Raw genomic sequence first — 13,275 nt, 5'->3', positions numbered from 1 at the left:
CACAACATGAGAGAGGAACGGAGCAAATGGATGATGGATGAAACCAAACATGAATTCACACCGAAGGGAGCTTTAAAATAACCTACAATCAAACAAGCGAGATAGTAGATAAAACAGTCGTGGTCTAGAGAGAGAGATAGCTTCACGCAGTCTCCGAAATATTTTCTTTTGATCAAAGTTTATGATGATACCAGCAGACTTCTATTAGCTAGGAATGCCCTCTTTGCTTGTGTTAGTCTGCTTCTTATATGGTCTTCGCTTGACTTTGTCAAGCATTACTTTGTTCCCAATATAACAGAATTCCTTCATCTTCTGTACTTCATCACAATTTCATTAAGTTTGCTGATAATCTCACTTCTGTTTCTTTATGAGGCTTCTGACCAGCCTTTTCATCTTGTAGCACTTGTAACCTACACCCTCCATTATTTGCTGGACGTATTCCAATCTCTGTCTTCCTCTACAATTGTTACCACCTACATCTTCCTCTAATACCATGGAAGCTATTCCTTATGTCTTAACAGATGTCCTATCATCCTGTACCTCCTCCTTGTCAGTGTTTTCCATATATTCCTTTCCTCTTTGATTCTGTGGAGAACCACTTCATTTCTTACCTCATCAGTCCCCTAATTTTTAACCATCCTCCTATAGCACCACATCTCAAATGCTTCTATTTGCTTCTGTTCCGGTCCTCCCACCATAATGTGTCACTGCCATACAATGCTGTGCTGGTGCTCCAAATGTACATTCTCAGTGCTGTCTGCATTTTATGTTGTCCTTGCTCCATTCGTCATGGGTTATTTTGCTGAGTAGGTAGCACAATTACTTAACTTCATTTACTTCATAATGACTGATTATGATTAATTTCTCACATTGTTATTTCTGCTACTTCTCGTTACTTTTGTTTTGTCTTCGTTTACTCTAAATCCATATTCTGTACAAATTAGACTGTTCATTCCATTCAACAGGTCCTGCAATTCTTCTTCACCTTCACAGACAATAACGATGTCATCAGCGAATCTTAACGTTGGTATCCTTTCACCTTTAATTTTAATCACACTCTTGAACTTTTCTTTTCTTTCCGTAATTGCTTTATTGCTACACAGATTGAACAGCAGGCGCGAAAGACTACATCCCTACCTTACACCCTTTTTAATCTACGCATTTCGTTCTTTGTCTTCCATTCTTACTGTTCCCTCCGTCTTTCCCTATAATGTGTGCTCATTAACCCCTTCCATTTCAACAGTGAGTGGCACACATTATGAATTTTGCTTTCGCAGTTATTACATTCAAGTTAGTAGGCGTGAAATGGTTAGTTCTCGACGTGTAGTCCTTTCTTAGGAACAGATTGTAGAGCCTTTAGAGGAATGTCTAAGAGAAAAAGAGGATGACAATGATTTGGATGATGATAGTGATTCATTTGTGGAAACAGTCCACCACGAGAAGCTTTAAAAATTAGCATACAATGAGAAGTTTTGTACTGTAATGCTTATGGAAACATACTTGAATTAATGTGCACTTTTTGTTTTAATGTATACTGTAATTGTTGGTCAGTGGCCTCCCAATTCTTTGCGGCATGCTCCCCACCCTAGCAGTGGCAATTTAAATAAGAGCGCACAGAGATGCCCTGTCCTCCCAATTCTTTGCGGCATGCTCCCCACCCTAGCAGTGGCAATTTAAATAAGAGCGCACAGAGATGCCCTGTGTCTGCATTCATTTCCATTTATCACATTTGTAGTTGCCCCACACTTTCACTGAGGATAGCAATGTCATCAGTGAATTGTATCACTGATATCCTTTCACATTGAACTTTAATTCCACTCTTCAAACTTTCTTCTTCATCAGTCATAGCTTCTCCCCTGCAGAGGTTCAGCAGTAGGGGAGAATGGCTGCATACTTACCTTATACTTCTCTTGTTTTCCCACTCTTACTGTTGTTCCCTCTTGGGTCTTGCATACACTTTCCCTAGAGCTTAAACTTATTTATAACAGTTATTACTGCAAAATCAAGATGTCAATAAATTTCTTGTTGTGATAAACAACCTGGAATTCTCACCGGCAGAGAGAGATGATCAATGGCTTATCAAAATACCCATGCAAATGACGGATATGATAGGTGTATCCAAGGTGATAGGGGTCCCCTAAATGAAAGGGGTAATGGTAATGTTCATGGTTTCACATGACAAAGGAGGCTCACAGTGCTGTGGTGTATCAACTGTCATGATGCCACCTCTCATAAGAGTAATGCTACACTAATAACCAGGGTTGGCCTAAGCAAGTAGATGAATACATGAGAGTACCCAAACAACTAGTCAAAAGTGTCATGGGCGGGGGATGGGGCAGTGGGGGTATAGCATCTAACGTGTGCAGTTTATATACTGCCTATATGAACACAAGTTTGACAAACAATTGGTTTGTTTATGATACAGTGATTTGTGAAGCAAAATGCTCATTTTGTGGTGCCTGGGTTGGTGATGTATTCCATTTAAGGGTACAGATTTTTTGTGGGGGTAGAACAGTGCTTGACTTCTCTAGAGGATGGTTTATAAAATGTACACAGGAGACCATGAGGTATTGAGAATGGGCCTTTATACAACACCGACAGAGTAACCTCTGTAGATATGATTCCTAGCTGAAAAAAGATTCTGGCTTAAAGCTTCAGACCGGCACCAAATTGAAGTACATGTTGTTTAGATATATCAATGTTTCTGAAGAAAAACTTTAATTTGTTAAAAAAAATCTTAGAAAATTACAACTCAGACTACTAATTTCGTGTTCATGTTTGTGCCCCTCTGTTATACCATTGGGCAGGCAATCAGCTCTTCCACTATTTAATCATATACTGTGCCATGCTATAGAAATGAATATTACAGCACATGGTGTTTACTTTACCACAGTGTGTAAGCGAGAAGGTGAATAAACTTTGTATAACTGGGCAGAAGTTGCCAAAGATGACACAGCTGACTGCATGGCAAGCATATTAATGTGGAACTCTTGCAGATGCACACAGCTCGCAGAACTGTAGTGTGTGCAGGCTTGATGCTCTCCTTCTACGTCTCAAGCTGCATTATCATGTAGCTAACTGCCATGTTTCTTTAGCCACTTGAAGGGGCCATTAACTTGAATCTCAATCACTGATTGATTGCCTTTGTGGGAACAAGTGAGACTGAACCACATGGATGACAATTGACAAGGAATGACAACCACTCAACTGGCTTCGACACACAAATGCTGTGTTCTAATGTATATGCTTTTCTGTGTTCCCTGTCTAACATCATAAGTTAAAGGCTTATGATTCATTTATGTTGTGTACACTTAACAAACGTGAGTGGGCCTTATGGTTTATGTTAATGTATGTTCTTGTGTCATTTTATCATGTTTTGTTTGTTCATCTTCCTAGGTGAATGTGTAACATAACAGTAGAGTGATATATTTGACATAGGTGTATTTCAGGAACAGTCCAACACCAGATCATCAGCAGCTGAGTAGTGAATTATTTTATTTTTATATCTGCAATTTTATTTTAGTTTCTTCATAAGATGGAGATTGTACACTGCATTTTGGCTGTTCATCAAAAGATTTAACAGATACTGAAAAGAAAAAGTTATTGTTTGGTTTACACATCAATAGAAAATACAGTTGGCCCAGTCGATATTTCGTGTGTGTGTGTGTGTGTGTGTGTGTGTGTGTGTGTGTGTGAAGTACAAATGTAAATGTACATCTAGTTGTGCGAAGTTTTATCAGCCAATGTTGTATGGATCCCAGCACGGCAAAGACTTTTCAATTTGAAACATTTCAATGGCTATTTATAGCCAGTTGCCTATTTGGCTTCAAACACTTGAGGGGGTACTGTGGTATCATAGATCAATATCAGCCTCACTGCCATCTCACAGGTGACAATGAAAATGCACATATCCAAAAGACACCTATAGCAGTCACACAAGGACCCAGCAGATTCAATGATGTGCGCCCGCTGAGCCACGCCTTGTGCTGCTGCTACAGGATCTTCGGCGGCAGTTGCACAGCCAATCTCAGTCCCAGTCGTCGACAGCCCTCATTCAGCTTTTGACAGTTCACTCCTACGTTAATAATTGGAGCCTCATCTGCATGATGCAGTTTAGTTTGCTTTTTGTAATACTTGGATTTTATTGCTGTTTGTTTCTTCCCAATGTTTGGAGAAAGACAAGTTAAGTAAAAGTCCTGTTTATTGTATTTATGTGCTCACTAATCATTTCTGCTCCAGTCCAGTTTCCCTATGGTGACAGCTGCTGCATCATACTACAGTACACAACAGGTCCCATGTCATAAACCAGGGCTGCTGCATTAGTAGCCAGTGACCCTGACCAATACACCTAGGAAGCAGTTGACAGTAATTAGTTGACTGCCAAGAACTTCTCAAACTGCCAATCTCAATATTTTCTTGAGTCCTAACTGTATGTTGTGGCCAGAGGTGGAGAAAACCCTTTCTTGAATTACTACCTGCACGAAAAACATGCATTAATTTTGCACAACTGTGGAATCTCAAATTCACGAGGCAGATAGTCAGACATTTTATACAAAAACAGTGCAAAAATCTAAATTTGAATTAAGAGTTGGGTAAAAGAACATCCTGCAACTAATCTGATCTTAGAATCTAAAGTATTGGACAACTGATATAGTCTATGCTCAACCTAACTACAAGTAAAGAAAAAGTTACAGACAGTTTTCTGTAAGAACTTGAAATGTGTACTTATTGACAACCATAGTGCTATTTTGTATCAAATATTGACCCCTTTGGGTTCATTCTCTGATAAAAATACTCAAAACACAAAGACATGCTCCACTGCATGGGCATCTTGCTGTTTGATGTAACAGTGCAGATGCACAGTGAGTCCACATACGAAAATATTTCAGGACTAAAATTATTCTTTAAGTAATAAAAAACACTTGTAATAAGCTATGTGACTTTGGATTACAGTGCTGCAATACTTCATTACTGATATTTAAAATATTGCTAGTACCTGTGCAAAAATTCTAGTATTTATCCTCTTCTGACAGACAACAAACGTCAATTTTGGGCTGTAAGATGGATTGATATTTGGAAAACAACTTATGAATTGTGGCACTTCATAATCTCGACACACAGATAACTGCCCATCACCTATGCCATCCCGATAGATTATTATCCTATCAGGAAACCTGTGATTCACCTGAAACAATATAAATATTGTAGTTGCACAAATTAACTACACTTACGCTATGTTTTACTTAAATGAAATCTGATAGTACATTAACTCACAGTTATCACAAACGATACACTAATAATGGAATCACTAAACAGTGTTGCAGTAGCAGTAGATGATACAACTGCACCAATGGACATAGTGGCAACCCACCAGCAGCTGAGGTTGCCACTTTCATTACTGCAGATGCTGACAACTGGAAGCATGGTTGAGCTAGCTATTACCACCTTGACACATGCACAAAATACACAGAGCACAGAAAAATTATCCAATGCGGGTAGCCAATTCAGTCGCCCACAGCTCACTTGAGGACACCAAGTACGCATCCAAATGAAATAGTGTGTTTAATAGTAAACAATGACTGACTGCAAACCAGAACATCAAGGAGTTCAAGGTATGTCTATGATAGAATGCGTTGAGTTACAGTTAATAACTAAATTTGTATTTTAGTATATCTATATGCTGTCCTTTTACAGCTGAGTTCACACACCAGAAATTAATTTTTAGTTTATGAACAGAAGTAAGAGTGTGACACAGAAGTGAAGCAAAAGAGTCATGACACAGATGTAAGAGTGTGACGACATAGACGCAAGAGTGTAGCATTTCTGCACTGTTTAAGTGGTAAATATCTACGGCATGGAAGGAATACGCCAGAAGCTTTAATAAGTTCAGCTTTGCCAACTGTCAATTATTCGCAGATGTCTACAGAACAGTCATGGATAAGCAAAACATTCTGATAGCACATTTTTTTGTGGATCTCTGCATAAAAGTCCACATGAGAATACTAAAAAAATGTAAGTAATGAGCGTATGTTAACTGATTTGTTTCTTTCCAAAAATTGCAATGACACAAAATGTAAATATCGCTGAAGTTAGTGATTTAAAAAGTTCTTAACAGTGTTTTTACCCAAATTCAGATTCTAATTAAAACATGAGTCAACTTGCTTAACTTGTTTTCATGATTTAAATTTACCATGATTTTCTTATAGCATTCAGTGCACTCAAATGAATAGTCTACCCCATACTTAAAATATTATTATTATTATTATTATTATTATTATTATTATTTCTTTCTTTTCTCAGACGTTATGTCTGGTCAAAAATGGAAAGTGAGGCGGACCTTGATCAAGCGTGACTTCCTTTTAACTGTACGGTATATGTTATATTGCATTTAGGAACTTTCGGGTGATGTAGCTGTATTGCATTGATGTACTGGTGGATATTGTGTGGTATGACTCCTGTAGTTGATAGTATAATTGGTATAATGTTAACTTTATCCTGATGCCACATGTCCTTGACTTCCTCAGCCAGTTGGATGTATTTTTCAATTTTTTTCCCCGTTTTCTTTTGTATATTTGTTGTATTGGGTATGGATATTTCAATTAGTTGTGTTAATTTCTTCTTTTTATTGGTGAGTATGATGTCAGATTTGTTATGTGGTGGTGTTTTATCTGTTATAATGGTTCTGTTCCAGTATAATTTGTATTCATCATTCTCCAGTACATTTTGTGGTGCATATTTGTATGTGGGAACGTGTTGTTTTATTAGTTTATGTTGTATGGCAAGTTGTTGATGTTTTATTTTTGCTACATTGTCATGTCTTCTGGGGTATTCTGTATTTGCTAGTATTGTACATCCGCTTGTGATGTGATCTACTGTTTTTATTTGTTGTTTGCAAAGTCTGCATTTATCTGTTGTGGTATTGGGATCTTTAATAATATGCTTGCTGTAATATCTGGTGTTTATTGTTTGATCCTGTATTGCAATCATGAATCCTTCTGTCTCACTGTATATATTGCCTTTTCTTAGCCATGTGTTGGATGCGTCTTGATCGATGTGTGGCTGTGTTAGATGATTCAAATGGCTCTCAGCACTATGGGACTTAACAGCTATGGTCATCAGTCCCCTGTGTTAGATGATACGGGTGCTTGCCATGTAGTGTTTTCTTTTTCCAATTTACTTTCTTCGTATCTGTTGATGTTATGTGATCTAAAGGGTTGTAGAAGTGGTTATGAAATTGTAGTGGTGTAGCCGATGTATTTATATGAGTGATTGCTTTGTGTATTTTGCTAGTTTCTGCTCGTTCTACAAAGAATTTTCTTAAATTGTCTACCTGTCCATAGCGTAGGTTTTTTATGTCGATAAATCCCCTTCCTCCTTCCTTTCTGCTTACTGTGAATCTTTCAGTTGCTGAATGTATGTGATGTATTCTATATTTGTGGCATTGTGATTGTGTAAGTGTATTGAGTGCTTCTAGGTCTGTGTTACACCATTTCACTACTATAAATGAGTAGGTCAATATTGGTATAGCATAAGTATTTATAGCTTTTGTCTTGTTTCTTGCTGTCAATTCTGTTTTCAGTATTTTTGTTAGTCTTTGTCTATATTTTTCTTTTAGTTCTTCTTTAATATTTGTATTATCTATTCCTATTTTTTGTCTGTACCCTAGATATTTATAGGCATCTGTTTTTTCCATCGCTTCTATGCAGTTGCTGTGGTTATCCAATATGTAATCTTCTTGTTTAGTGTGTTTTCCCTTCACTATGCTATTTTTCTTACGTTTGTCTGTTCCAAAAGCCATATTTATATCAATGCTGAATACTTCTGTTATCTTTAGTAATTGGTTGAGTTGTTGATTTGTTGCTGCCAATAGTTTTAGATCATCCATGTATAGCAAATGTGTGATTTTGTGTTGGTATGTTCCAGTAATATTGTATCCATAATTTGTTTTATTTAGCATGTTGGATAGTGGGTTCAGAGCAAGGCAGAACCAGAAAGGACTTAATGAGTCTCCTTGGTGTATTCCATGCTTAATCTGTATTGGCTGTGATGTGATATTATTTGAATTTGTTTGGATATTAAGTGTGGTTTTCCAATTTTTCATTACTATGTTTAGGAACTGGATCAATTTAGGATTTACTTTGTATATTTCCAATATTTGTAGTAACCATGAATGGGGTACACTATCAAAAGCTTTTTGGTAATCAATGTACGCGTAGTGTAGTGACCTTTGTTTCGTTTTAGCTTGATATGTCACTTCTGCATCTATTATCAGTTGCTCTTTACATCCTCGTGCTCCTTTGCAACAGCCTTCTTGTTCTTCATTTATAATTTTGTTCTGTGTTGTATGTGTCATTAATTTCTGTGTAATGATTGAAGTTAGTATTTTGTATATTGCTGGTAGGCATGTTATGGGGCGATATTTAGCTGGGTTTGCTGTGTCTGCTTGATATTTAGGTTTCAGATAAGTTATTCCATGTGTAAGTGTATCATGGAATGTGTACGGGTCTGCAATGTAACTGTTAAATAATTTAGTTAGATGTGAATGTGTTGAGGTGAACTTCTTTAGCCAGAAATTTGCTATTTTATCTTTTCCAGGGGATTTCCAATTGTGAGTAGAATTAATTGCTTGAGTGACTTAATGTTGCAAAATTATCACTTCAGGCATTTGTGGTATTATCTTGTATGTGTCTGTTTCTGCTTGTATCCACCGTGCATGCCTGTTATGTTGTACCGGGTTTGACCATATGTTGCTCCAGAAGTGTTCCATGTCTGTTATGTTTGGTGGGTTGTCTATTGTCTGGTAAAATATCTTTTGGTTTGTGTTGAATGTTTGGTTTTGTTTCCTTCTATTTTCATTTTTTTTGTATTTTCTAAGTCATTTGGCCAATGCTTGCAATTTCTGCTTCTTTTCATCTAACTGCTCTATCGCTTCTTGTTGCGAGATATTACCTAACCTTTTTCGTTTTTTGTCTGATATTTCATTTCTTATAAATTGTGTTAGCTGCCCGATGTCTTTTCTCAGTTGTTCTATTCTGATCTGTAGCCTGTGTTGCCATGCTGGTTTTGTGGGTTTCTTCCGTGTGTTGGTTGGTTCTGATCTCTGCCTAGTGTGTATATTTAGTAGAGTGAGTGCTCCTATATAAACCAGTAGTTGTAACTCTTCCATAGTTGTGTTTTCATTTATTTTGTTGTGTATGATTGTGTTGATAGTTTTTATTGTTGTTTCGACTTGGGGGTTATTTGGCGGTCTATGCAAGAATGGTCTAATGTCTGTATTTGTGCCTTTGTATTCTATGTATGTTAGCTGAAATTTTTCTTCTATATCTAACATGTGTGTTACTTCAAGTGTGTACTTCGAGTTCTACTTGTGCTTGTTCTGGTGGCTGTCTTAAGATTTCGTTTTTCTCTGATTGTTTAATTGATGCGTGTTGTTCTTTGTTTGTTTACTATGGGATGTTTGAGTCCATTGCTGTATTTTCTTCTTCTTCTGATTGCACATTATTTTGTTCCAGTATTTGTTGTACTTGTTGTTTGATTTGTTTGATGTTTTCTAATTCTGACTGGGGTATCCTGTTATTTTTTATTATTACACGGATCTGATCAGCTAGTCGTCGTTCTGTTAAAAATTTTAATTCTGGGTATCTGATAATAAATGTTGTGTATACTTGTGATCTGTATCCAGTTGTGTTGGTTCCTAGGTTTGTTGCTTGGTAATAACAGAACAGAATGTGTCGATTAATTTCATCTGACCATCTCATCCTCTGTCTTAGTTTTCCCTCTAGGGTGGTTGCAGGAAGCATATCCTGCAAAACACCTCTATTTGAATTTAAATCATTTTCCAGTTGGCTAGCAGTGTCATTACCATTATGGGTGGGCGTAGGGTTCAAACGTTGTCCCCGACCACGACGGCGCTTGTCCGAGGCTTCTTTAGTTCTGTCCTGAACCAACTAATCACACTAAAAGGGGGGTTAGCCCTATTAGTGGTTTGTTCTTTTCGTCGCCTTTTACGACTGGCAGAACATACCGGAGGCCTATTCTTTTCTCGGGCCTCCACGGGGTTTATTATTATTATTATTATTACTATTATTAAAGATATGGATAATTTCATGAAAACTAATCCATAACTTAAAGTTCTTGACTGAAGCCTCAGTTTTTCGAAGAAAAATATAAACAATATTTTGAGGCCAGGGCAAGCTATCATCAGGCATTACAATAGGCTGATACCAGGAAACTACAGTAGCTTCCCTCCATACCTTCGGATGTCCCACACTCCTTCCACGAAGAAGTGAGAGACCAAACTTTCTGTACTAGGCTTGTGCCTTAGTGGTATCTTTGTTCACTGTCAATTTGTCAAACACACCCAGCATTCCAATGTCCATATCATTGTTTGACCTTGGCTTTATAATTCTTAGATTCTGTTTCTTAAGATTCAGGCAAAATAAATTATTGGAAATATTATTTCTGTTGTTGCTTTTCCATCCAGAGTTGCACAGAAAAGCAGTAAAATAACAGAGCACAAATCATAGGTGAACACTTAGAGATACAGCTGTTTATCCGGTAGTGAATGACCCCTTCGATCATGATGTACTAACAGTCATATTTATAAACTTACTTATCACAATTAAGTGCTATCACAGGAAAAAAGTGTGATTAATGAACACACATCAGATTTCTAGGCTGTCACACAGGAAATTTACTTGGTGTGTAAAAAAATTTACTTGGTGTGCAAAAAAATTTACTTGGTGTGCAAAAAAATTTACTTGGTGTGTAAAACATTATGGGTGTTAATTCCAAGTTAAATTTACTTGTAGTTGGTTTTATTAATCTTTAACAGCTGCTTTTCCAAGGGAAAGAAAAATGCAGTACAGCATGAATACACTAAAAGAAATCACAACACCATGTACAAGGGACAGGGCATTATATGAAATTGTTAGGAAAATCAGAATAAAACTGATTTCCTATTACAAAAAAATACTGTGCTGTCTTATGTAAATCAATTAAAAATTAAAAGTAAACTTCTCTATACAGTCTGAAATTAATAATTCAGATGATAAATTTAAATCCATATTTGCAACTGTTAAAAGAGAAATCAGAAAATTAGTTCAGAAAAATGAGACCTTTGGTATTAAAAAAAAACACTAAAATGGCAATTGATAGTCAGGTAGCCAATATATTTAACAATCATATCCCGTAAGTGGTTCAGAAGGTTGACATGGGCAGCTGAAGGGAGAAAGCATTACTAAAACCCTGTTCTTCACATATAGTTAATGCATTCAGCTACATATGCAACACATCACTGCCAGACATACTTCCTAACAGACTGAAATATGCTATTGTCAGATACTAACACTTCCCAATCAGTTTCACTGCTTGTCACCTGCCTCTTCTACAATAAGATAATTAGTCTCGATTTGGATTCCAAAATGGCCTCCCAACACAACATGCTATTTTTTGGCTTCACAAATTGGATTGTACAAATTTTCAATGAAAACTATGCATGTTCAGATCTTCAGTTAAAATTGACTGAACTGCATAGAAACCAGCCATTTCCCCAATTGTAAGTCTATGATCAGAGTGCACCAAATCGTCAACTTTCGCAACATTTTCATTCGTTTCTGAAGTGGAAGGACGGCTAGACCTTGGGTCATCTTCCAATGATTCGTGGCCATTTTTAAATCTGTAGAACCAGACCAAAACATTTGACTGGCTCATTCAATTATCTCCAAAAGCTGTTTTTAACAGTTCATAAGTCTCAGAAGCTGATTTCCCGATTTTAAAACAAAATTTCACACGAACTCGTTGCTCTGTTTTTACATCCATTTTCACGCAGACAGAATATGGCAACAAGCCCTAACAGACCTGCACTCAACCAGTTGCCACAACAAACTGAATAAAGGAAACACAGTTTCCTGTCAGAGGGCGTTCAAGGACAAGGCAAAGACTCACTACTCACCCTCTGTGTACCTGCCCACCAAACCAGTAAGCTGTAGCGGATCCATTCTTAAAACTTTTCAGTCACACCTCATATTAAATTTATTGCACTCTAAATACTGTCCATCACTAATTGTACGTTCTTACTTTCATGCAATTTCAATTTGCTTCCTCATTTATTGCTATTATTCAAGGGAAGAACTCCAGTTCATAAAAATCAGCATAGCAGCTACGAATATTTTCCAAATTAGGTAATATTATCCTTACGCATTCTAGAAAATGAACTGTTTCACTTCACAGAAGGAAATTCACTATTAAATTATTAAACATGGTTGCGGCAAGTTTTCTTTTCCTCATTAATAATTTATCAATCTAAGATTGTCCCTTTTAAAAACATGTGATTCACTTAATAAAATGACAGCTCTGTGCAAGGATTGGGCAACTAGCAAGTATTAGTATCTAGGGAATAAGCTCTGATGTCGTTTTACAGCATGCTCATTTCTGTGTGTTTAGTCTGCAACAATGTATGATTATTGAGATTTTTAAAATATTTCTATAAAACAAAATTTACAGACTACAATGTAACAACTACAGTAAGCGATATCACTACCTGTATCTCACTGAAGCCAACTCTGTTCTTAAATTTCAAAATTAGTATTATATTACATATTGCACCATGAATGAAACTGATATTAGTCCTTTATTACCTCATGATATTTCTTCAAAGATGATATGAAGCAAGCTCGCAAACTATCTACCCATTCTTGGGCAGGACCTTGAATACAAACTTGGCTGTACCATCTAGTAACAGACTTGTTCAAAGATGATACAAATGCAGCAACACTGCTTCCTTTCCTGAGTGTGTCATGGTAGGAATCAATTCCTATCACCATTAAATTATCCTGAAGAAAAACAAAGAAGGATAAAAAAAAGTAAAACAAAGCCAATCATCAATATGAAAGAGTAATTTTAAAACACCTGGAGGTAATGAAAGGGCTTTAAGGGCAATAATAACTACTCACTGAACATAGCTTTAAAGAAAAAAATACTGTAAGAGCTCGTTACAGAGCTGCACTTAAGCTACTTTCAATGGTGATATAAGTAAAAGCAGAACAATTTTTTCCAGCTGAAAAATCCATAAAAGAATGCTTCATAACGTCATCTCCTGGGATTGTATAAATAATAGAAATCACTTTTCCACCTTTTAAATGCCTTTTCTCTAACACAGTGTGCCAGATAAAGTTACATAAGGAATGATCTGGTGCATACTACAGCTAATGACTTACATGCAGTATCCATTATCTGACTGAATCAACACTAGTTAATGGACTACTGCTTGCAGGA

The 13,275-nt window shown here is 36.6% G+C and overlaps 1 protein-coding gene across 1 annotated transcript in view; it reads right to left on the bottom strand.

Moving 5' to 3' along the window:
* Window positions 1-13,275, bottom strand: part of LOC126457198 (piwi-like protein Ago3) — a 195,987-nt gene that overhangs the window by 31,253 nt on the left and 151,459 nt on the right. Inside the window, exons 14-15 of the mRNA XM_050093297.1 lie at window positions 12,639-12,833; window positions 4,997-5,185 (exon numbers count right to left, since the gene is read on the bottom strand). Coding sequence (XP_049949254.1) covers window positions 4,997-5,185; window positions 12,639-12,833 — 384 coding nt within the window. The remainder of the gene's footprint in view (window positions 1-4,996; window positions 5,186-12,638; window positions 12,834-13,275) is intronic.

This window comes from Schistocerca serialis, chromosome 2, assembly GCF_023864345.2.
Source record: "Schistocerca serialis cubense isolate TAMUIC-IGC-003099 chromosome 2, iqSchSeri2.2, whole genome shotgun sequence".
NCBI lineage: Eukaryota > Metazoa > Arthropoda > Insecta > Orthoptera > Acrididae > Schistocerca > Schistocerca serialis.
The sequence above is the reverse complement of the archived record's forward strand: the minus strand, read 5'-3'. Positions and strand labels throughout refer to the sequence as shown.